The 25,380-nt window shown below is 52.3% G+C and overlaps 2 protein-coding genes across 2 annotated transcripts in view; one reads left to right on the top strand and one right to left on the bottom strand.

Annotated features, from left to right (window-relative positions):
• Positions 1-58: 58 nt before the first annotated feature.
• On the bottom strand, positions 59-5,388 carry LOC104308337 (cGMP-dependent protein kinase 1-like). Its single transcript, XM_054180162.1, has 18 exons — positions 5,207-5,388; positions 4,965-5,131; positions 4,536-4,649; positions 4,360-4,465; positions 3,831-3,894; positions 3,563-3,640; positions 3,166-3,254; positions 2,918-2,983; positions 2,791-2,838; positions 1,993-2,134; positions 1,621-1,751; positions 1,450-1,539; positions 1,221-1,362; positions 975-1,138; positions 768-884; positions 362-424; positions 215-290; positions 59-145 (listed from the first exon to the last, which is right to left on the bottom strand). Exons 1-18 carry the CDS (start codon positions 5,386-5,388, stop codon positions 59-61), a joined length of 1,926 nt encoding a protein of 641 aa, XP_054036137.1.
• Positions 5,389-15,922: 10,534 nt separating this feature from the next.
• ASXL2 (ASXL transcriptional regulator 2) overlaps positions 15,923-25,380 on the top strand; it is an 89,557-nt gene continuing 80,099 nt past the window's right edge. The window contains exon 1 of the mRNA XM_054179809.1: positions 15,923-16,169. Coding sequence (XP_054035784.1) covers positions 16,113-16,169 — 57 coding nt within the window. The 5' untranslated portion in view covers positions 15,923-16,112. The remainder of the gene's footprint in view (positions 16,170-25,380) is intronic.

The following is a 25,380-nucleotide window of genomic DNA, read 5'->3' as shown; positions in this document are numbered from 1 at the left end:
TGCTGCAGAGGGGGCACAGCCAAGGGGTCCCACTGTAGGCACAGGAGTCTCGCTGCCATTAGAAATCCTTGTCCCAGCCTGAGAACTCATCCTCCACCGTTGTCGAGTCCACTGAGTAGCGTTTGAAGTTGATGTAGGGGGGTCCCTGTGGGGGGACAGCATCAGAGCTGGCCCCTCCTACCCCCCCACTAAACCCCTCGAGCCCCCACCTCACCTCCTTGATGAGCCGCAGGGTGGGTGCCTCCAGCTGCCCCAGCAGGAGCTTCCTCCACTTCAGGGCACCGAACCACCTGGGAAATGGAGGCTGCAGGAGGGCCCGGGGCAGACAGCAGGGCATCCCCCTCTCCCACCTTCCGCTCACCTGTGCTTCTTGATGCCGCGGATGCCGCTGGCCGTGTTCCCCAAGCGCTGTCCCGGGCGACGCCTGCAAGGGATGGGTGGGTCAGGGATTGGGAGCGGCACTCCAATGTACCCAGGGCCCTTCCACCCCAATATCCACCAGGGTGTAGCCAGGGGCCTCCATCATACAAACTGGGGTGTAACGGTCCACCCAGGGCACCCCACACTACCATTGGGGTGCACGATGTCCCTTGGGGCACCCCACCACGCGTGCTAGGATGCAACAAAGCGCCCAGGGACACCCCACGTGCCCCCATGCTCACTGGTGTATAATGATGCACCCAGGGCATGCAAATGCCTCCCATGGTGCCTTGATGCTGCCCAGGGTATCCACTGCACCCAGCCAGGCCATGCCCACCCCACGGTACCTGCAGAGCTTGCTGATGAGGGAGCAGGCGGCCTCGCCAAGGAAGGCTGGGAAGGAGAATACTCCATCCAAGATGCGGCTGTAGATCTGCTGGGGGTCAGCACTGTGGAAGGGTGGCCTGCAGGGTGCAGGGACAGGTGGGGTCTCGCCAAGGAGATGTGTGCAGGGGTGGGGTCTTGTCTAGCCCTAGCATCCCCTGCCCACTCACCTGCCTACCAGCAACTCGAAGGTGAGCACACCCAGCATCCAGAAGTCAACGGCAAAGTCATGGCCCTCCTGGCGCAGGATCTCAGGAGCCAGGTACTCGGGGGTTCCGCAGAAGGAGAATGTCTTCTCCCCCGGCCCCAGCTCCTTAGCAAAGCCGAAGTCTACCTGCAGACACCATCAGCCAGCATGGCCCCCGCTGTGCCCACTGCCCCCTCCACAGGCACCTCCCTGACACCCGCCCCAGTACCAGCTTGACGTAGCCACGCTGGTCCAGCATGAGGTTCTCAGGCTTCAGGTCACGGTAGATAATGCCGTGGCTGTGCAGGTACTCAAGGGCCTCGACCACGCAGGCGCAGCAGAACACAGCCACTGGCTCCTCAAAGCACCGCCTGTGTGGCAGGGAACAACAGTTGCATGGCACAAGCATGGCCTGGCACAGAATGGCATGGCCTGGCACCACCACCCTGGCTCCATACATCTCACGCAGCTTGGTCCACAGTTCTCCGCCCTGGCAGAACTCCAGCAGCAGATAGACGTAGTGCCTGTCCCGGAACGTACCGAAAAGCCTGTTGACGATGAGGGGTTGGCAGGACCTTGGCACGGCTGGTGGCTGCCCTGCCCAATGCCCTCCACAGCCCCCAGCTCACCTCACCACGAAGGGGCTGCGGCTGCCCGCCAGCACTCGCCGTTCTGTCCGCACGTGCTCCTGCTGCTGCTTCCCCACCACCCGGTCCTTGCGGATCCGCTTCAGCGCGAAGAGACGCTCCCGGAAACGCACCTAGGCATGGGCAGCTGTGGGCACTGAAATGGGCACCACAACAGGCACTGGGGTGGGTACCAGTTGGGCACTGAAATGGGCACCACAATGGGCACTGGGATGGGTACCAGGATGGGCACTGGGACGGGTACCAGAATAGGCACTGCAGTGGGCACAGACCACTGGAATGGGCACCAGGAGGGAGACTGCCATTCATGGCATGATGGGTGCCAGGAGCTAGGAATGTGGGGGTGGCACTCACCAGATCCACCCGACCGAAGCCTCCTGTGCCCAGGACAACACACTGGCCCTGCCGCTCCCCCTCCTGGTAGCGCACGGCCTCCAGCTCCTCCAGCCGCAGTGGCACAGCTTGTGGCTGCCCCAGGCTCGAGGAACCCCAGCCCCTGCAGGTGGGGACCACAGCCCTGCAGCACCAGCACTGGGGGACTCTTGACCCCCCGCCTGGACAAAGCCTGAGACTCCCCTGCTGCTCCCCAGGGACAGTGGTGGGTTGGGCCTTGAGGACCCCTGTCCCACCCCATCTCTATCCCCTTCCCCATCCTCATCCCTATCTTCAACCACATCCCCATCCCATCTCTCCCCATGATCATCCTCACACTAACCTCTCAGGATCTTCTGGGGATGACGCTTCTGTTTCAGGTATGTTTCTGGAGCGATAAGGAGGTGGAGGGAAGGTGAAGGCAGTGGTGCAGCCACTGCTCACCCCTGGGCACCCCCCACAGCCCTTCAGCCCCACAACTTCCCACAACCCCCCAGGGATGGGCACAGGGTGAGGGGATCAGTGGCAACCCAGTGGCAACCAGGAGCCAGACAGTCCATGGTGGTGGGACACCCACAGAGGCCCGCACAAGGTGTCCCCTTGACCCCACTCCAGATCTTTCAGGCCATGCCCACCTACATAGCATCCCACTCTCTGCCCAGCAGGACCCCAGTGCCCTGCCAGAGCAGCCCACACACACTGGAGGTTGTCCCTGTGGCTGAGGGGCTCTGCAGAGAGCCCTGATGGGTTGGGGGTCCCAGGAGGGCTGGCAACACTCACGGCTCTGCAGGATGGGGAGGGCAATAGGGACTGATCTCCAGGAAGTCTCTGTGGGGCAGAGGAGGAGTCAGGGGGCTGGGGGTGTCTGGTAGGGACAGGCCAGGGGGATAACATGGGGGACACCCACTCTTTGGCCATGGTGACGCAGGTGACATGTCCCTGGGCCTGACACGATGCCGTCCGGGGGCTGTTCCTGCACAGAGGGTCACAGAGGCTGTCACCGCGGGGACAATGTCACTGCAGGATCCCCTGCCGCAGGGACCAGAGCAAGCCCAGTCTGGCCAATGCCGCAGAAGCCAGGTGGCCAAGACTGGGCTGGTGGTCCAGGGAAGGCAGATGGAACACGGGGGTGGTGGTGGGCAGCTGGGAACTTACCATAGCAGGGAAAGCTCCCCAAAGTGCTGCCCAGCACCCAGGACACGGAGCAGCTTCTCTTGCCCATCCACTTGCTGGGTCACCCGCACCTGGACATGGGACAGGATGGGATAGGGGTGAGATGGGATAGGATGGGATGGAGATGAGGATAGGATGGGGCTGAGGTAAGGATGGGGATGCAGATGTGGATGGGATGAGATAGGATAGGGTAAGGATAGGATGAGGATGTGGATAGGGGTGGAATGTAATTGCATAGAGAAAAGGATGGGATGAGAATGCATGGGGATGGGATCTAAGGGTTGGGTGGAGCTGGGGGTAGTGGTGGTGGGCACAGGGCACATCCCTGCCCCTTCCCACTGGGGTATGGTCTCCAGGTTTCAGGGAGTGTTGCACACACCTCACCCTTCAGGATGATGTAGAAGTTTTCTCCCTCATCACCTTCATGAATAATGATATGACCAGGCTTGAAGGTGCGCTGTGGGGACAGGAGATGGGACAGAAAGGCAGTGAGGCATCAGAGGGGCAGGTAGGGGAGCAGGAGGGCTTCAGGAAGGCAGGCACCCCTCCACAGTCTGTCCCAGACCTGGCCCTCCAAGGGACACCGCCCCTCTGGCATGCGTCCAGGGGACCTGTGCGAGGGAGGCCCTTCCTGGGAGCCCACCCACCTCCTCCATGGCATCCAGCAGCTTGCAGAGGTAGCTGTCTGAGAGGTCCTGCAGCCAGTGCACCCTGCAGGGGAGAGGGTCCAGCTGGGCTCCATGGCCTGCCTGCTTGCACCTTGCCTGTGCCCTCCCTGCACCTTGCTTGACTCCCGCACCCTAGAGCCCAGCCCAGCAGGTGAGAAAGGTGCTGGTCTGGGGAGGAGATGGAATGGGGAAGGAAAGTGGGAATGAGGATGGGGACAGGTGTGGATGGTGACAGGGATGAGATATGGAATGGGAATGGGGATGGGTATGAGGATGTGGTGGAGTGGTGCTGGGCATAGGAAGGCAGATGAGATGGGAAGGGGATCAGACAGGAACAGGGATGTGGATGAGATGAGAATAGGGATGGGAAGTTGGAGGAGGGGGACAAGGCTGGGGCTGAGACTCTGAAGTGAGAAGGGGTTAGCACTCTCCACAGGGAGGGGGGTGTGGGGCATGGGGTGGTGGGTGCTAGGGTGGTGCCAGCAGGTAGCTGCCATGCCACACTCACTTCTGCAGGGAGGCCAGGATCTCAGCCCGTCTCTGCTTGGCATTGCTGGTGGCAATGGCCCGGTACCGCTGCCGGTCGATGGCCCAGAGGCGCACGGGGCTGAGTGCTGTAGCACAGGGGTGTCAGTGGGGTGCTGGGATGCCAGGGTGTAACGCAGGGCCTGGGGGGTCCCTTACCTTGCACGGTGGCCGTGCGCTTGCAGTTGTAGAGGATGGCCAGCTCCCCAAACACGTCCCCTGGCCCCAGGGTGCGGAGCTGGCGGCCACGCTGGCTCACACTGAGCTGCCCCTCTGCAGGGAGATGTGGCATCACGCACATGTGGGCACATGAACACAGGGCTGCCCTGCAGCAGCTGGCCCCCACATTTGTGCCCTGCAGTAGGGGCACACGTGTGGCAAACTGACAACCACAGGCACATATGGATGTGCACAAGCACATGTATGTGTGGCAGCCCAACAAACATGGGCACAGGTGGCAGATGCAGCCAGTGAGGTCACCCCAACACACACCAACATGTGGACACAGACATGGTCATGCCCGCGGCACACCTGCACAGGTGTGCCCTAGCTGTGTGACCACTGTGTGTGCCAGTGCTGTGCTCTCACCTGCCACGATATACATGCTGGTGCCTTCAGTGCCCTCAGCCAGCACCGTGTCCCCAGGGCTGTGCTGGACAGTGACGAAGCTCTGGGCCAGCACCTCAGGGCAGCTTTCGCCCAGATGCTGTAGAAACTCGCTGCGTGCCACCGCCTCCATGATCAGGCCAAGGTCCCTGGAAACACAGGGACATGGGGACAAGAGCAGGGCAGCACTGACCCCCTGCCCCCTCCCTGTCCCCACTGGTTACCTGCGAGATTTAGGGCTGTTGGGCACGCAGAGTGCAGCGTCACTGGCAAGGGGCTCTGGGATGATGGCTGGTGCCCGGCTGTCCCACCAGCTAGGGGGCTTCTTGGTGTCCTCCTCCCTTGCCATGCTCTGCAGGAAGACCCTCTCCTCCTGCAGCCGCAACTCCCGCAGCTGCTTGTCCATTCCTGCTTCTGGGGGTGCCACAGGCAGTGAGCAGCATGGCAGCCCCCAGCTATGCTCCCCAGGGGCACAGGTGTCCACACGGTGAGGGACACCCAGGATCCTTACATCCTGGATACTTGGCTCCCACTCCACCCTAAATCTTTGGCCCTGGCAGCTCAGCAGACCCAGTGCAGGAAATGGGAACCCACTGGGACCAGTGAGGTCCCAGCCCCACTCATATGCCAGCTGGGGCTGCCCTGGCCATGGCCCTGCAGCACAGGGCTCTCACAGCAGCATGCTGGGGCACACCCTGCTCTGTGCAAAGGTTGTACCACCAGCATGAGAGCCCAGAGGAGCCTTGGCACAGCCCCCAGCACAGCATGAGAATGTGAGGGCTGGCCCCAGCTACCCTGGCTCAGGGGTGCTGCTGGTCCCTGAGGGTTCAGCCCTGGTGCCTGACCCATGCCCAGTTGCCTACCTGTACCACTGCACCCGCTCCCGTGCTTCTGGTGACACGTTAGACTGCTTGGTGGCACTCCCACAGGCTGCCCTGCCCAGCACGTGCCACCCTACACCTGCGCCTGCTTGCACTACTGCACCTCGACCTGCACTTGCACCCTGGTGTGCACCCAAACCTGCACTTTGGCCTGCAGACCGACCTCCACTCAAACCCGAACCCTGGTCTGCACCCTGACCTGCACCTGCACCTGCACCCTGGTCTGCAGCCCGACCTGAACCAAAACCTGCACCCCGCCCTGCGCCGTGCAGCTGAGATGTGCGTCAGGTGTGCGCACGTAGGGGGGTTGTGCGCACCTAGGGGGTTCTGCGCACGGAGGGGGTGAACGCGGTGACGCGCTCACGACGTCCGGGGGCGCAGCGCGCGTGCCCGCTTTCCCAACGGGGGCGCGCAAGCAGCGCGTGCAGCCGCGCAGCTCCCGGCGGTCACACTCACTCGCGCGAGGTAGGGGGGAGGGGCCGGGTGGGCGTGGCTTCAGGCTCGGGGGGCAGCGCGGCCCCGCCCTTCCATCGCCCCCGCGCGGCGGGCGCGGCCCGGCGGCGGGCCGCGATTGGGCGGCGGGGCGCGGCGTGCGTGCGGGGCTTGCCGGAGGCGGCAGCGGAGGGCTGGGTAGCGGCCGGGTGCGGGGCGGGTATGTTGGAGCCGAGGAGCGTGAGCTCTCTTCTGGTCCCGCAGGACGTACGTGGGGCTCGACATATCAGCATGGTGGAGGGCCCGATCGGGGACTCCGTCTGCAGGTACCGCTGCTAGGGGACTCCTGCGTCTCCGACCGAGACAGCCCATGTGGATCCTCCTGGGGCTTCTGCCGGAACTCTTCCAGGGCCCTCCTGGACTGTTCCCAGGGTTCTGCCGGTGTTCTCTCTGTCTCCTCTAGGCCGCTTCCTCTCGAGCGCTCCTGTGCCGTTCCGATACTGCTGCCAGCGAGGTGCAGAGCCCGTCTCCAGACGGCAGTCGTGATGGGCGATAATTAGGGGGTTTGTCCATTGTTTTGAATCTGTTTTCTCAATTGTTTCAGACGTGTAGGGATCTGAAGTGATCTTAACCTGACTGCTTGGATCCCGTGGTGCGGTTGCTCCATCTGTCCCTGCTGCTATAACACTATTAAATTGTTTGGTTTTCTGAGATCCAATGCTTGAGACTCAGTTTTGGCACACTGAGGGCTTGGCTTGTGCTGCTTGAACATGTTGCAGCAGTTTTCTCACCAATGGAAGGTTCATTCTGATGGAAGTAGTTGGTAAGTCATGATACAACTGGAGCTTAACTGTAGCAGTTAGTGGGTTGTGCCAGAAGCTGAATAGGTAAAGTCACATAAAATCACAAATACAGGAACCGCCTGGGGTCCAATTTGCCCCTTGTCCTGTCACCACTGAGAAGATTCTGGCCTTGCCATCTTGCCTCTTGCCTTTCTAGGCTCCATAATTCACAAGAGACAAGAAACTTCTGGAGGGAGTCCAGCAGAGGCCACAAAAATGAGGAGAGGACTGGAGCATCTCTTTGATGAGGAAAGATTGAGAGACCTGGGACTGTGTAGAGAGGGGATCTTCTCGATACTGATCAATATCTAAAGGGCAAGGGGCAAGAGGATGGGACCTGAACCTCTTCAGTGGTGCCTATTGACAGGACAAGGGACAGTGAGCACAAATTGGAACCCAGGAGGTTCCATCTGAACAGGAGAAAAAACTTCTTTCCTGTGAGGATGCTGGAGCCCTGACAGAGACTGTCCAGAAAAGCTGTGGAGTCTTCTCTGGAGAGATTCCAAACCTGCCTAGATGTGATTCTGGGCAACCTGCTATGTGTGACCCTGTTTTATCAGGTGGATTAGACTAAATGATTCTTGGAGGTCCTTTCCAACCACCACCACACTGCAATTCTGTAATGTTGCTCTTTGCTTAGCTTTGCTTACTCAGAATAAGTAGCTGAATTTGCTGAGGCCTCTAGCTCTAAACTTCCACATGGATTTACTGAAATGTACCTGCTTAAGCAAATCAGGCCTCCAGAACCAGAAGCTAAGTGGGGCACAAGGCTACAGCCTTAAATGGCAGCTGTAAGTGGTCTAGGTAACATCCTGCCTGGAGACAATGAAAGAACAGAGTAGAGAGTCAGGTGTTGGAGCATCTCAGGTCAGAATTGTCATTGGACCAAAGGACGTGTGAAGATCACATGATAGTCAGATGCACAGTCTGTAAGGGTATAAAAGCCCAGGGATTTCATTCTCTGGAGGCACCCAGTTCAAGCTTTACCACTCTTCTAAATTACCTGTTTTTATGAGATCTAATGCCTGAGACTTTGCTTCATGAAAATGAGGGTTTGAACTGTGCCTCTTTAACATTATCTTCATACCAGCTCCTTTAATTTTCCAGATAACTCCATTTTCATGTGTGACCATGTTGGAAAGGTTATAATTTCCCTACCAGCATGAGTTGCCACCTTTCAGTGTATTTAACACAAGTCTGAGACCGTGGCTCCTCAAGGTGTCCTTTTGTGAGGCTCCTTTAATAATGCTGGGAGTGTTTAGCACAGGCATGGGGGTGGTTGTGCTGTGTTAACTGATTCTGAAAGATCTTGTTCTTAATATGATGTTACATCCTTCTGGAGTGCTCCACTCATTCATGATTTGTGGTCAGAGCCATAGGCACATGGCCAGTGGAGGGGAGATTGACCATGCCAGGCTGTCCTGGCTGTGATGTCATTGGATGTTCCCTTTTCCCAGAAGGTGGAGTGCTAGGCTCAGACTCTGTGAGCAATGCTTGGCCATAGGTCTCTGTACAGTCCACTCAGTAGATGGGGTGTGCTGGAAAGATGAATGTGGCTGAAGGCTCCTACTTAACAGGCCATCAGCTCTTTCTACCATCCCATTTGACTGAGGAGAATATGGGGGGGTGCATCATAAAGGCACCTACAAACCAGACAGGAACAGCTACCTGAAAATGGGGATTTATTGTCACCACATTTACTCAGCCCTCCTGCTGACACAGTTAAATTAGAAGTTCAGATGGCAGTCAGGAATACAACTACTACACAACCAATTAAGCTATAGCCTTAGTCTTTTAAGGATTATTGTTTCTAGAAAGATGAACCAAAATGTGTGTGTACTCACTCTTAAAGGGGAAACCTCCCACTCAAGGGTACTCAAAATAAACACACACCAAAGGAGTGTGTGTGTGGGTGTGTGGGTGTGTGTGTGTGTGTGAGGACTTGGTCAACAGAAGTATCCTCAGATGGTGTCCCATTCTAAGAGAAGAGGATCTGCCTCCTTTTTCTTCTCATTTTGCCTCTGCTCTGGTCCATTACTGAGGTTTCATTGGCTTTCATGAACCCAACTCATCAGCTGTTTGGTGTCAGTTTTGCTTTCATTTACTCCAAGGGAATTTTTGGATCTCAGCACAACCTCCCCCGCTGCCCAGGGCTGGCTTGAGATACTGAGTTATGTCAGGCCCTCAGCTGGAAGCAAGCACAAATGAGAAAGGTTTCAAGGCACGTTGGGATCCAGTTCTGCCTCAGTGGACTGCAGGCACCTGAAGGGGTTTGAAACCGCATGGTGCAGATGAAGCTAGTGAAGGGTCTTGAGCCCAGGGCTTCTGGAGAGGGAACTGCTGAGGGAACTGAAGTTGTTGAACCTGGAGAAAAGGAAGACTCAGGGGAGACCTCACTCTCTACAGCTCCCTGAAAGGAGGTTGGAGTGAGGTGGAGGTCTGTCTCTTCTCCCCACTTCTGTGCTCACTGGAATGTTTTCTGCTCAAAAAACCCCCAAAACCCATGTGGCACCCTGCTGTGAGCTGTCAGAAGATGTAGCTGAAACAGGAGTGATGAGATGAGATGAGAATAGCCAGTCAGCAGAGTTCCTGGTACAGTGATGACTTCAGACCACCAGAACAAGGGGACACAGTCTCAAGTTGTGTCAGGGGAGGTTTAGACTCGAGGTGAGGAAAAAGTTCTTCACTGAGCGAGTCATTCGTCATTGGAATGGGCTGCCCAGGGAGGTGGTGGAGTCGCCGTCCCTGGAGGTGTTCAAGGGGAGATTGGACGTGGCGCTTGGTGCTATGATCTAGTTGTGAGGTCTGTTGGAACAGGTTGGACTTGATGATCCTTGGGGTCTCTTCCAACCTTAGTTACTGTGATACTGTGTGAGACCAAACCCATTAGTTACACTGCTCCCTGCCTTATCCTTCAGCTAAATTTAGAGCAGAAAAGAAATGCAGTTCATTAACTTCCCCAGTAAGAGACACAATAAATCTGGGAGGCCCATGGAGCCTGGCTCTGGAGGCTCTGTTGTCCCCCCTGTATATGGTGAAGGTGGATAGGAAAACTTCAGCCACCTAAGACAGATCCCATAACCCAGCTGCAGGAAGTGACCTGTCTGCTGACATGTTCCAGACTGCAGAAAGTTGCACTTGGTGCTTAATGCATCACTTCCCATGGAAAGGGAAGTGAAGGTTGCATCCTTTTAGTGGCAATAAGACAAAGTTTCTGTTCTATTGTTTGTACTTGAGCATGACAATCTTATGTGCATAAGGCCAGACCTGCTTGCATTGCTCCCCATGAGCATGAGTATGACAGGGGAGATCACCAACTCTGAGCTTTTGCAGGGTTGGGAAGGGGCTCACACCTGAGTGTCAAGGCACATTTCACTTTCATTTTGTATTGTGGGTACACACTGAAAGTCATTCTGGTGCATATCTTGTTCCAGACTTGTGCTCATTAAAGACAAAGTTGTGACTGAAGGAACATGTTACTAAATAATATTTAGATGATTAGAGCAAACAGAGTAGAAACTTGTGGACCTCAGGTGAAGCCTCTCATGAGGAACCACATGATTACAGGCAGCTCAATGATTGGAGACTTCCAAGCCAAGTTTTTCACCTATAGCCTGTCAGAGTCCAATACTCTTTGAAAAGTATCTTACAGTTACAAGGTTTAATGTTTAATATCGAATATACTTACTAGAAGCTATCTGATGCTACACATAGTTCTGATTAAGCAGTGGCACAGCAGTGAGCTGAAATCACTACCCAAATACAACAACAGTTAGCAGTAAGCAGCAGTTGGCATAGAATCACAACACAAACATGATTTCTTTTCCCAGGCTCCATAAGACACTCACCATTATGACCCTGAGCATCCCTACAAAGGAGATCTTCTCAGTGCAGATCGATATCTAAAGGGTGAGGGTCAAGAGGATTGGGCCAGACCCTTTTAAGCCACAAGGCAAGAGGCAGTGGGCACATAAGGAGAAACTTTGTCCCTGTGAAGGTGCTGGAATCCCAGAGCAGGTTGCCCAGAGAGGTTGTGGAGTCTCCTTCTATGCAGAGATTCCAAACATGTCTGGATATTGTGATTCTGGGCAACCTATGCTGGGTGAACCTGCTTTATAAGAGAGGCTAGTCTAGATGGTCTCCAGAGGTCCCTTCCAACCCCAGTGCTGGGATTCTGTGTGAATACCTAAGTTGAGACCAGCTCAGGCCTGTTTCTCTCATCAGAGCTTCTTGATGCTTGTTGTTCAGATTTCATTCTCTCTGTGGGGCTGAGCCATGGATATGCTCTCTTATTTCTGGTCTGATTCAGGAAGGCTTTCAAACCCTTCTGACTAACTCAAGGACAAACATTTACACAACCACTTGATCCACTTAGCTGATATAGCCAGTTGATCTAAAACAAAGGCCACCCTTCAGTTCCCTTTGACTTGAGATCAGTCCATGTTTATTTGAAAGAGACATGGTCAATTATTCCTTCCTCCTTTAAGCTTCAGGAGCCCTTTGTCCTCTTCCCCCTCACCTTCTTCCATTGTAGAGGTTTATTGATTGGTCCTGTTGGTAAGTGCACATGTGACTCAGTCATAACTTCAAACAAACATGGGACATGCTCCACGGTAGCAAAATCCCACCCAAGGATGAATTCAAAAGAGTCACTAGAAGAGTCACTAGAAGAAGCAGTGTTGGGCCATCATTAAACCATGCCCCTCAGCACCACATCTACACACCACTGCCCTGGGCAGCCTGTTCCAGGACTTGACAACCTTTTTGAGGAAGAAATTGTTCTTCATGTCCAACCTAAACCTTCCCTAGCACAACTTGAGGCCATTTCCTGTTGTTTATTACTTGTTCCTTGGGAACAACTTGTTCCTGAGCCTCCTGAGTCTCCTTTTCTCCAGGCTCAACAATCCCAGTTCTCCCAGCTGCTCCTCCTAAAACATGTGCTCTATATGCTTCAGCAGCTTTGTTGTCCTTCCTTGGAAACTCTCCAGCACCTCAATGTCCTTCTTGGAATGAGGTGTCCAAAACTGAACCCAGGATTCCAGGCACAGCCTCACCAGTGCCCAGTACAGGGGCACAGTCCCTGTCCTAGTCCTGCTGGCCACACTATTGCTGATTCAAGCCAGGATGCTGTTGGCCTTCTTGGCCAGCTGGGCACAAGCTGGCTCGTCTTCACCCAGCTGTTGACCAGCATGGTTTATCCAAACACATTTAGATCAGATTTAATAACACAACTGTGTGGAGCACATGGAGATTTCAGACCTGACTCTACAACAGGCCTGCTTGGATTTAATGGGGATAATTCTTTGCCAGACTGGAGAAGTCCTGCTGGATCTGAGCTGGCTCTGCAGAACCCCAGGGCAGGTACCTGCATGCCCAGCAACCCAGACATCTTGCAAATGGATAGGAAGAATCAAGAAACAACACACTTCTCTGTTGTGAGGTGTTCATGTTACATTTCTCATTTTCATTCAAGGCTGCAGTCATCTGTTTGCACAGACATTTGGTTTCCTGGTTTTGAGTCACTTTCAGAACTTAAAATAATGATTGAAGAGCTGTAGCCCCATAACCCTCCCCCACCAGAAAGACCATCTGCTCCTTATTTTACCTCAGCAACCTGACATTTGCATCTTCTTTCCCTGGCTAGAAGAATCAACCTGCAACCAGCTTACTTCCTGCTTTGACTCTGAGTTTAGAAATAGGATTTAAACAGACTCACCCATTCTGCTTTTAATAAATACAAATTATTTAAGCTTAAAGCAAAATTACTGTAACAACCTTATTCCTGATCCTTCCAAAGTGGGATAGTGCTGGGGTCATATATAATAAGGTCAGTCCTTCCCTTTTCCATCAGGGACAAATGGATTCCCTGATGATGAACTCTGCTTCACTTCCTCCTGTACAGCATCCAGAGATAAAATTAGATCTGAGAAAAGTGACCCCTGAGAGCAGCTGCCCAACTGAGCCCGAAACTCTGAAACTCCTGTAAGCTCTTGTAATCAGCCATGACACATTTTCACAAAGTCCCAGCATTGTGGGGGTTGGAAGGGACCTCTTGGGATCATCTCATCCACCCACTCTGCTAAAGCATAGTCACCCAGAACAGGTTGCCCAGGATCCCAATATCCAGGCAAGTTTGAAAGCTCTGCAGAGAAGGAGATGCCACGACCTCTCCAGACAGCCTCATACAGTGCTCCAACACCCTCACAGGAAACATGTTTCTCCTTCTCTTCAGATAGAACCTCCTGAGTTAGATTTTATGCCCATTTCCCCTCATCATGTATCATAGTAGTATCAGTATCAGTCAGGGTTGGAAGGGACCACAAGGATCATCTAGTTCCAGCGCCCCTGCCATGGGCAGGGACACCCCGCACTAGATCAGGCTGGCCAGAGCCTCAGCCAGCCTGGTCTTAAACACCTCCAGGGATGGGGCCTCAACCACCTCCCTGGACAACCCATTCCAGGGCTTTACCACTCTCACGGTGAAGAACTTCCTCCTCACATCCAGCCTGAATCTCCCCACCTCCAGCTTCATTCCATTCCCCCTAGTCCTATCACTACCTGAGATCCTGAGAAGTCCCTCCCCAGCCTTCTTGTAGGCCCCCTTCAGATACTGGAAGGCATCAATTAGGTCACCTTGGAGCCTTCTGCTGAACTCTTTCTAGTAGTTCCTTGTCTCTCTTGAACAGGGGAGCCCAGAACTGGATTAAGGATTCCAGATATGGCCTCATTAGGGTAGAATAGAGAGGGAGGAAAGTCTCCCTTGACATGCTGGCCACACACTTCTTCATGCACCCCAGGAGACCATTGGCCTTATTGACCACAAGGGTGCATTGCTGGCTCATGGGGAGCTTGTCCCCCAGCACTCCCAGGAACTTCTCCACAGAGCTGCCTTCCAGCAGCTCATCCCCTAACCTGGCCTGGTGCAGGAGGTTCTTTCTCTCCAGATGAAGGACTCTACACTTACCCTTGTTGAACTTCATGAGGTTCCCCGACCCCCAACACTCCAGGCTGTCCATGTCTTGATGAATGGCAGCACAGCCTGATGGGGTGTCAGCAACTCCCTCCCAGTTTGGTTTCACCAGCAAGCTGGCTGAGGGTCCACTCTGTCCCTGGTCTCTTCTCCCAGGCAACCAGCACCAGAACAAGAGGACACAGTCTCAAGCTGCGCCAGGGGAGGTTTAGACTGGATGTTAGGAAGAAATTCTTCATAAAGAGAGTGATTGGCCATTGGAGTGGGCTGCCTGGGGAGGTGATGGAGTTGCCATCACTGGAGGTATTTAGGAGGAGACTTGATGGGGTGCTTGGTGCCATGGTTTAGTTGATTAGATGGTGTTGGATGATGGGTTGGACTCGATGATCTCAAAAGTCTCTTCCAACCTGGTTAATTCTATTCTATTCTATTCTATTCTATTCTATTCTATTCTATTCTATTCTATTCTATTCTATTCTATTCTATTCCATTCCATTCCATTCCATTCCATTCCATTCCATTCCATTCCATTCTATGTCATTGATGAAAATGTTGAATTTGCCACACCAGGTAGCCAAATAAATGGCAAACTGAAAGCTGACTGAGGGATATTTTTGTTAAATAAATAACAACCATTCAGTTTGGTGGCATGGGCAGCTGATTTGGAAAGATAAACCTGTCCAGATCATGTTTCCTTTGAGGTGCTGGCATGCAGGGTAGCATGCCCTCTCTAGAAGCACCCTGTTAAATAATTAACATGTTTCTAATGTTAAAGTAATTTATAAAACCAATGTCACAGACCAACTCTAAGTAAATGATTTACCATTTGTCTGATTTGTTTATATCAAGCAACCATCTATGAAGAGATGATCTTAGCACTTGTTCTGTGTGCTGACCGCATCTCATTTCGTGTCTTTGGTCTGTTCTAGGCAGATAGGAGGACAGGATCACAGAATGTTTTTTGTTGGAAGAGGCCTTTGAGGTCTCTTAACCCAGCACTGCCAGGCCACCACTACACCATGTCCCTCAGCCTGACATCTACTCTGCACAGCTTCTAAACCCATCTAGGGATGGAGGCTCCACCACTGCCTTGGGCAAGCCTATTCGAGGCCTTGGCAACCCTTTTGGGGAAGAAATTGTTCATGTCCTTCTCACAAGGATGCAAGAAAATGACCTCAAGTTGCACCAGGGTAGGTTTAGGCTGGGAGATTAGGAAGAATTTTTTTTTTTTTTCACTGAAAGGGTTGTCAAAGCCTGGAACAGGCTGCCCAGGGCAGCGCTGGACTCCCTGAGGAGGTTTGAAAGCTCTGTATGTGGCGCGGAGGGACACGGCTTAGTGATGACCTGGCGTTAGCGATGGGATTTGACGACCCTAATGTCTTTTCCAACCAACACGACCCTGTGATTCCGTGGCGTGGAGGTGGGGGGCAGTGCTGGCATGAGGAGAGGGAAATGAGTTTCGGGGTGGGGGTGGCGCCGGTGTCCAGCCCATGGCGAGCGGTGACTGCACGCAGTGGAAGGACAGCTGATCACTGTGACGGGAGCGGGCCGCCATGGCGCGGCCGCCGCGGCTGAAGGAGCCGGCAGCAAGGACGCACAGCAGCTGGCGGCCGGGCGCCAGCTGCGCGGCGCAGGGCAGGGACAGGCGCGGGCGCGACCCCGCGAAGCCTCACGGCCGCGCCGCGCCCGTGCGCAGGCGCGCGGGGCGGGAAGCGCGCGGGGCGGGAGCCGCGCGGCGGCAGCCCCGCCCCCAGCCGGGGCCCGTACCGTAGGTGGAGTCACGCGGGCGGGTCACATGACCGGGGCCCTTTACAGTAGGATCCCAACATGGCAGCGGTGGCGAGTGTGGGGGTCGTGGTGGTCCGGGGTGTCCGCTCCTAGGGCCGTTCCGCTTCTCTCCGCTCCCCCGCGAGCTCCTTCCGTCTCCCCTCGCGGACAGGCGGGTGGACGGCCTCCCCTTCCCCCAGGGTTACTTCAGAGTTAGCTGCGCCCCGTCGCGTCCGACATGAGGGAGAAGGGCCGCAGGAAGAAGGGCAGGACCTGGGCAGAGGCCGCCCGGACGGTACGTGGGGCTTGCGGGGTAGGGGGCAAGAGGTTGCTGAGGCAGGTCGGAGGCCTCCCAGGGCGCGCCGAATGATGCGGGTTCCCTCCTGCTTCCGCCGCGCACGGCCCCGCTCAGAGCCCGGCGGGGTAGGGGTTCGGTGCAGCTTCGGCCTCCGGCTGTGTGCAGGACTGCAGGGGCGGCCCGGGGAGGTTCGGAGGGGTAAAGGGGTTGCAGAGTTGGTGCGAGCTGCTGACCTGGCTCTGCCTCCAACTTTATATCAACGCTGCTCACTTGCATAGTATTTAATTTCTTTTTATTTTAATTTCTGACCTGTTCTTCAGTTGTTTGGAGGCTCCAGGCACGAATTTATGTGGGAATCTTTGTGGGGGAGGGATTGCTCCTTCATACTTAGAAAATGCTGTGGTTATTCAGGGTGTGCACAATGGATTTTTTTGTCACTATCATCAGTGTCTCAGTGTCTTTCATGCAGCAGAACACGTGCAGTAGGAGATACTGGGTTGTCTCAGGTCAGATAGTATGTTGTAAACCCTAAAAAGAGGATTTTTGTCTTCAAATTTCCCCAGAGTTTTTTACCACACAGTTTTCAAAGTGCATTTATTGCAGCTTCTCTGCAGGGTAGCCACGTTAGAGAGTGGATAAAAGAAAAGGGATGTTAGGCAGTGGCACAGGCATGAGAGGGGAAACTAAACAAGTGCAACCTGCAGGAGCTGAACAGCAGCATTGAACTCTGAAAGTACAACACACGCTTCTGAGGGAGCTGTATTTGCAATGGGGATTCACATCTACCTAATGGAGGGGGGGAGGGGTCCAGGTTCTATCTAAGCATTTTGAAAGAGGTATCTGTTAAAACAAGACCTGAAAAGCCTGGCTAGTGAGTAAATGTAGATAGACATCTGCAACTGAGACTTGCAAGCACCATTTTCATAAATAGTAGTTTATTTGGGCTTTGTATTTGCAGTTTGAAAGCCACCAAAATAGCTGCTGCCCGTTCAGGGAATATGAGGCAGTTAACTGTTTTAAGAATATGAGATGCTATCTCACAGGTAAACTCTCTGGTACTGCTCTCTGTGGTTTTGTGTCTATCTTTTAGAAATAAATTATTAAAAATAAAAAGAGTGGCAGCATCTCCAGAGTGGAGTATAAGTTGGACCAGCTCCTCTCCTGTCAGAGTTCATCCATGATCTCTTCCAGAATCCACTTAGTGGCTAAAACACGTGCTTAGAAAAGCTGCCCTGAAAACTGAGCTGCAGGTTGCCCCTTACCCTGCGTTGCATACCTGGATTCATGGCTGAGGCAGCCAAAACTAACCAAAAGAGGAGTAAATGCTTGCTAAAACTGAGGCTTTGGCAAATATTTCTAGTTGTGTATTCAGTGGGAATGTTAAAATATTCTGGTCAAACTCCAGCTCCAATCTTCAAAAGGTTTCCCTGTGTTTTCGGCTTGGAATAATGCCGTTTGATTCTTGCCCTAGCTTGTGTGCTTGTGTTGGCTTCTTAGCTGCTGGTGGTTGAAGTTTGTAGGGTTTGTTACAAAACTGCATTAAGAAATGTGGCAGCTCTTGCATGCCCTATTTTTCTGTTCTTTTAAGGTAACAGAAAACTTACCTCAAGATTAGGAAACCTCCCATTTTGTCTTCAGTGCTCTTCTGCAGAGTTAGTTCACTTGATAAGCTCTCTGTGGGGTGAGCTCTTAGAGTCACAGGTCAGCATGGAGCTGCAGGGGATGGAGCTAGGGTTCTGATAGCAGCTGGCTGTAGACTTCCCTGTCCTGGCAAACTGCCTTGTGGTGGTGTCTGAACAGCAATGTAAGGTCATCACAGCTGATGTTTCTGTGGCAGTTTTGTCCCTTCTCTGCCTCCTTGCTCTGTCATCTAACTGCTGATGCTTGTAGGTAGCTCATGGTGCTAAGCCAGCAAGAAAACATTGATGTTGTTATGGTGTTGATCTGGCTTAATGCCAGTTTAGTCTTCCTAACCAGGTATTTGGGAGTGGGTGTCCTCCAGTGCAAGGGAGGTGATGGGAGTGTGAGGTGGGAAGAGTGCCAAGGTAAAAGCTACTTGAATTAGCTTAATCTGTGGTAAGAGTTCAGTGTTAGCTGGAAATAAGGTGGTAAGCAAGACCTGACAGCTGAGCCTTGGGGAAGGTATGTCGATAAGGTAGATTCAGTGGGACTCAAGACATGCTTGCTTTTGGATTTATAGGACTATTAATTAGAGCAGAATTGCAGTCTGAAGGAAGGAAAGGGTGCCCTGTGTGGGCAACGTGTTTGGGGAGGAAGTTACTGTTGATAAACAAGGTTTTTCTTGTTTCCTGGCCCATTCAGTAGATTTGCAGCTGTAGATGACGGTTAACTTGTGACTTCTCTTGGGACAATGGCTGCATGTCCCTGCAGTTAAAGTAAAAAGTTTCCTTAAGGTAAGAATCGCAGAATGCTGGGGGTTGGAAGGGGTCTCTAGGGATCATCGCCTCCCGCCCGCTGCTAAAACAGGGTCACCCAGAGCAGGCTGCTGGGATCGTGTCCAGGCAGGTTTGGCATCTCTCCAGAGGAGACTCCACAACCTCTCTGAACAGCTTGTTTCAGTGCTCTGTCACCCTCACAGGAAAGAAGGTTCTCCTCATGTTCAGATGGAGCCTCCTAGGTTCAAGTTTGTGCCCACTTATCCATGTCCTGTCAGTAGGCATCACTGAAAAGAGTCTGGTCCAGTCCTCCTGACCCTCACACTTTAGATCTTAGTAAGATACCGTACAGTACACAAGATTAAGCTGATATTACACACTTTTAAGATAAATGCTCCAGGTTAGGGACACTTCCAGAGCATACTCTTCAGATACAGTGGTAGAGCAGCCAAACTGCAGAGACTCACCAAAGTGACAGTGTCTAAAGAAACAAGGCAATTTATCCATTGGGCTGAAGACTACAACAGGCAGGTTACATCTGTACTGATAAACTCAACTTTTAGGGCTTGCTTTCTGTCCCCAGGGACATCTTACAGGTTCTGTATGTATTCATACTGTTTGACCTTCATCCTAGCTGGATGTTAGTGTTCAGGCTGTCTTATGCTGATTCTTGAACAGCACCAGTGTCAGGGCTCAATTTGTCACTTTGCTTACAACCAGGCTGGTGCCTGTGCAGTGTCTATCTGGGGCTGAGCTTGAACTGGCTGTGGCAGTCCCATGGGCATGAGAGCACTGTAACTGATACCTTTTAAGTTGGCAGAGGCAGATGAGAACAAGCATTCAGAAGTACTTGCTGTAATCTGATTTGTGTTGAGTGTTATCACTGCAGCACTGAGTTGATGTTTGCTGGGCTGGAAGGGGCAGGTGCCTTGTTGCATGTGGCAATGGGACTTGGGTTGTGCAGCAGCGGTTCTGTGCTTTGTTGTGACTGCTCAGTCCCAAGTTATTGCTGTTCCTCTTGCTTTTAACGTGCTGCTTGTGATGCAGCTTTCCAAAGCAGAGGGATCAAAGCCCAGTTGAATGCTCTGTGCACTTTCCTGCTGCTGCCCTCTGCTCTGTGATGGGCTGCTGTGGTGTGTTAATGGCCTGTTTAGATCCTGACAAGAGGTCCTGCTGCTGGACAGAAGCCACGAGCAGGCTGCCTTTGTGCTTTGTTTGCGTGGAGGAAAGTGTGTGCAGTCCTGTGCCAAGTCTGAAGAAATCTGGTGTTTGTTTTTCATGGGAAATCCCCATGTGTGACCTGACAAAACAGTTCTTGCTGTGTGACCTCTGACTGTCAAGTCCTGGGGGTTGTAGGTGGCCTCTCTAAGTCCTCCATGGCAAGCTCATCCAGGAACACACAAGGCAGTCTTGTTTGCTACCTGTTTGAGAGGTGACTGCTGCAGCCGTGTTCTCTCCTGTGTGCTGATTTCCTGTTGGGTCAGACTGGCCTTATTGGCTTTGAGTGGTGGAAATCCACCCTGTAAATGCCTTTGGGAAAGCAGACAGAGCCTGAGCGTGTTGTGGTGGGCACCTCTGAAGATGTGTTGCTGTGTGGCCATGGTGATGTGAACGCTGCTTCCCTCTTGCTGTAGGGGTTTGTTTGCATCACGTGGCCAGGGAAGAATTCAAATGAAATGACTTGCCTTCTGAAACTGGTAGTGCAGAGCATATGATCTGATTTGGTGTTCACAGGCCCATCTGTTGTGTCAAACAGAAGAGTAGTAAGGTCAAAAGGTGAAGTCAAGTAGGAAGCTCATTTGTTGGGGGAAACAAATGATGTGTTTTTGCAAGCTGCCTTTAGTAATGAAGTCACAGAATGGGAAGGAGCCTTTAAAGGTCATCTAGTCCAATCCCCTGAAGTGAGCTGGGACATCTTCAACTAGAGCAGGCTGCTCAGAGGCCTGTCAAACCTGACCTGCAATATTGCCAGGGATGGGTCTTCTACCACCTCTGTGGGCAACCTGGGACAGTGTCACACCCCCCTCTATGTAAATAATTATTTTCCTTCTACCTAGTCTAAATCTCCCTTCTTAGTTTAAAACGATCACCCCTTGTTTTGTCACAAAGGGCCCTGCTAAAAAGTCTGTCCTCATCTTTCTTCTTGGCCCCTTTAAATGTTGAGGGGCCCCCCGATGGTCTGCCTGGAGCTTTTTCTTCTCCAGATTTAACAACCCCAACTCTCTCTTCCTTGTCATCCCCTGTTCCAGCTGTTGGTGCATTTTCGTGGCCTGCTCTAGCTGTGTTCCAACAGCTCCATGTCTCTCCTGTGCTGAAGACTCCAGAGCTGGGCCCAGCGCTGTGGGTGGGAGTTGGATCAGAGCAGAGGATCGGAATCCCTTCTCTTGACCTGCTGGCCATGCTGCTTTGGAGGCAGCCCAGGAGACAGTTAGCTTGTGGCCTGTGAGTGCACATTGCCAGCTCCTGTCCTGCTTTTCATGCACCAGCACCCCTAAGTCCTTCTCTGCAGGGCTGCTTTCCATCCCTTCAACTCCCAATCTGGATGGGTACCAGGGTTGGTGTGACCTAGGTGCAGGACCCTGTGATTGGCCTTGCTGAACACTAGGGAGCTCCCCCAGTCACACTTCTCCTGCTTGTCCAACAATGGAATAGAGAATGAGGGATGCCTCTTATCCCTCCTTGCTGTTAAGATGTTTGCAGAGGGGAGGATGGAAGGTTCCATACTGTAGAAGCTGTCTCCTTGCTTGCATTTGCTCACCCATATACATGGACTTGAAAACTTGCCACAGTTCCAAGGCTGCTGCAAGAATAGGCAGAAATTTAGAGGATTCTGTAAACCATGAACCTGAGGGGTCAGTAGATGATGTTATTTTTCACTGCTGTGTGTTTCAAGTGCCCAGCTGCAACTTTCTGGTGTGTAAGTTGGCAGCACCAAGTTTTGTGTTGCTTTGCAGGTTGCTTTTCTGAGGGAAGAGCAGTACCTGCTTTAAGGGGGTACAAAATGCTTCTGATGTCTGAGATGGGTTTCTTCATCTTGCCAGTCTTTCAGAAGTCTGATTGTTCAGCTGGGAAAAGTCTGAAGGATGATTTGGAGCACAGCAGCCCCTTCTTGGTTGAATCTGAGCACTGGCTTTTTGCTTTTCAGCAAGATATTGAACGGGGCTGCCCTGTAGAAGGTTAAATGATTAATCCCAGCTTGTGAAATGAGCTGAGAGTTGAAGCTGCTACAGCATGGGTGGGTTTTTCATTTGTTTGGGTTTTTTGAAGGGATTGTTTGTTGCTGTGCTAGGTGGTTTTGGCAGCATTGTTTCTTTCATTTTTAATCCCTTAAGTATTACCACGGATTACTTGCATGAATTAAGATGAGCGTGGCCAGAAGGTCGAGGGAGATTCTCCTCCCCTCCTGCACTGCCCTAGTGAGGTCACATCTACAGCTGTGGATCCAGTCCTGGGTTTCCCAGTGCAAGAGAGTCAGGGAACTACTGGAGAGAGTCCAGCAGAGGCTACAAAAATGCTGAGGGGACTGGAGCATCTCTGTGGAAAGGTTGAGAGACCTGGGACTGTTTAGCATGGAGGAAAGACTGATGGGAATCTTCTCAGGGCTTATCAATAGCTAAAGGGCAAGGGGCAAGAGGATGGGACCAGACACTTTTCCATGAGGGAAAGGGACAAGGAGCAGTGGTCACAACCTGGAACCCAGGAGGTTCCATCTGAACCTGAGGAGAAACTTCCTCCCTGCGAGTGTGCCGGAGTGCTGTCTGGAGAGGTTGTGGGGTCTCCTTCTCTGGAGAGATTCCAAACCTTGCCTGGACATAGCAATCCTGAGCAGCCTGCTGTGGGTGAATCTGTTTTATCAGAGGGGTTGGACTAGATGATCCCCAAAGGTCCTTTTCAATGCCTACCACACTGGGATTCCCTCTTTCTGGTCTCTGTCCAGGTACAAGACCTGTTTCCAGTGAGGATAAAGAGTCGTGGCAAAACTTGGTCTTGTGTGTCTGTTGAATGCTATTGCAGAGACCTTTGCAGGCCAGGCACAGTGTGCTTGGCAACCACTGCTCTAGTGACCAAACCATTGTATGGTGTCCTTCTGCCCTTTGCCCTATCTACATTTCTGCTAGCTAGGGAAATACCTTGGCAGTGTTTCTAGAGAAACAGACTACTGGCTGCACAAAAGTTGGCATGAAATTTATCACATGGTAATAAAGAACTGCAGTTTTCTTCACTCCATACTCATACACAACTTGATTCACCCACAGCACTTGGATTATTTTCCTGTGTTGTTGTTTGGGGATTTTTTGGTTCATTTCCCACCCCCCCGGGTTGTTTTTTTACTGACTTCAAAGTCAGTATTTGATCTGTAGCCACAGCAGCCCCATGCAGAGCTACAGGCTGGGGTCAGAGTGGCTGGAGAGCAGCTTAGAAGAAAGGGACCTGGGGGTACTGATTGACAGCTGGCTGAACATGAGCCAGCAGTGTGCCCAGGTGGCCAAGAAGGCTAATGGCATCCTGGCCTGCATCAAGAATAGTGTGGCCAGCAGGAGCAGGGGAGTCATTCTGCCCCTGGACTCAGCACTGGTTAGGCCACACCTTGAGTCCTGTGTCCAGTTCTGAGCCCCTCTGTTTGAGAAGGACATTGAGACTCTTGAACGTGTCCAGAGAAGGGCAACAAGGCTGGGGAGAGGCCTTGAGCACAGCCCTGTGAGGAGAGGCTGAGGGAGCTGGGGTTGCTTAGCCTGGAGAAGAGGAGGCTCAGGGGAGACCACCTTGCTCTCTACAACTACCTGAAGGGAGGTTGTAGCCAGGAGGGGGATGGTCTCTTCTCCCAGGCAACCAGCACCAGAACAAGAGGACACAGTCTCAAGCTGTGCCAGGGGAATTTTAGGCTCAAGGTGAGGAGAAAGTTCTTCACTGAGCGAGTTGTTCATCATTGGAATGTGCTGCCCAGGCAGGTGGTGGAGTTGCCATCCCTGGAGGTGTTCAAGAGGAGATTGGACGTGGCACTTTGTGCCATGGTATAGTCATGAGGTGTTGTGTGACAGGTTGGACTTGATGATCTTTGAGGTCTCTTCCAACCTTATTGATTCTATGATTCCATAACTGTTTTGGCCCAGTGTGAGTTGTAATCTCTGATACCTGCTCTTCAGGATGCTGGAACTTCTAATGAACTACAAGTTGCTTTAAACTCATCTTGGGAATCTGCAGGAGACAAATGGTGGTTTAAAAAGGTGGTTCTAATGTGGAAATAGTGCTTGGAAAGGGTGAGGAGAAACAGCAATCTGCTTTAATTGCTTCAGCAGACAACAGAATCTGCCTTTATTCCAGTTGCAGTAATCCAGTTATTTGTCTGCCATTTCAAAAAACAATTTCCAAGTCGACTTGCATTCCTGCTGGGAACTTTAACCTCTTCAAGGCCCCAAGACCTGACATCCCTGCTGCTTTGTGTGTGCAAGTGGTGCTGGCTTTGGCTGCAGCAGCGTGAGCTTGTTTGCCAGCTGATTGATGGGATTGGCAGTGCCATGCTCTCGTGTTAAGGTGTGGATAATTTCAGTAGTAGTGGTACAGCTTCTTTTAAAAGATACTTGAGAGGAGTGGCTCTGAGAATCATCAAATCACAGAATAGCTTGTGGGAAGGGACCTTTAAAGATCATCTAGTCCAATCCCTCCGCAGTCAGCAGAGATGTCTTCAACTACAGCAAGTCATTCAGAGCCCTGTCCAACCTGACCTGGAATGTTGCAGGGGATGGGGCATCTTCCACTTCTCTGGGCAACCTGTGCCAGAGTCTCACTACCCTCAGTGTGAAAAAATGTTTTCCTTCTCTCTAGCCTAAATCTCCTCTCTTAATTTAAATCCATCACCCCTTATCCTGTCACAAAGGCCCTGCTGAAAAGCCTGTCTCTAGCTTTCTTCTTGATCCCTTTAAGTGCTGAAAGGTCTTAAGAAAGTCTCCCTGAATTCTTCTTTTCTCCAGGCTTAAGAACCCCATCTCTCTCTGCCTGCTCTTGCAGCAGAGGGGTTCCAGTCCTTAGAGCATTTTCATAGCCTGCTCTAGACTCATTCCAGCAGGTCCATGTCTCTCCTGTGCTGAAGACCCCAGCGCTGCAGGTAGAGTCTGAGCAGCAGGGCAGAATCCTCTCCCTTGACCTGCTGGTCTTGCTGCTGGGGATGCAGCCCAGGACATGGTTGACTTCTGTGCTGTGAGCACATGTTACCAGCTCATGTCCAGCTTTTATCTACCATCCATTCCCTCTTGGCATGAAGGTAGTTGAGTCTCTGTCCCAAAGCATCAGTGCACATGGTATGATCCTGGAGTGTTACTTCCCTCCTGCAAAACAGGGTGGAGGCAGATGTGTTGGCACCCAGCTTGCAAGCACAAGGTGGAAGAGGAACAGGCAGGGAATCCCTGGCAGCTGCAGAGCATTGAAGCCCTGCCTGGGAATGCCTCTTATGGCATGCTGCAAGGTAGAGGTTTGGGCAACTGCTCACCTTGTTCTGTGTTCCTCCAGAAAAACTCATTGTTACTGAAGGATCTCAGACACATTCACTTCATATTCTTAAGTAAAACAATAAATGAAGTGGAGCTATTAATTCAGAGCTGAGATTTACTTGTGGTTCCTCTCATTAACTTTGTTTTGGCACCGAAGGATTCAAAGGTATCCACAGAGTTTTCCTTGAGTAAGCTCACCTCTGGAGCTGCAAGAGCATTGAAATGGCTTCTCTGAAAGTGGTGTGGTCTGTTTTCAGATGAGAAATGTAGATGTGTAAGTGTGTCTCCAGCATTGTTCCTGGGAGGCTTTTCCAATGCTTGTGAACA

Source organism: Dryobates pubescens, chromosome 3 (genome assembly GCF_014839835.1).
Source record: "Dryobates pubescens isolate bDryPub1 chromosome 3, bDryPub1.pri, whole genome shotgun sequence".
NCBI lineage: Eukaryota > Metazoa > Chordata > Aves > Piciformes > Picidae > Dryobates > Dryobates pubescens.
Note: the sequence above shows the minus strand (reverse complement) of the source record. Positions and strands in the feature narration are given on the sequence as shown.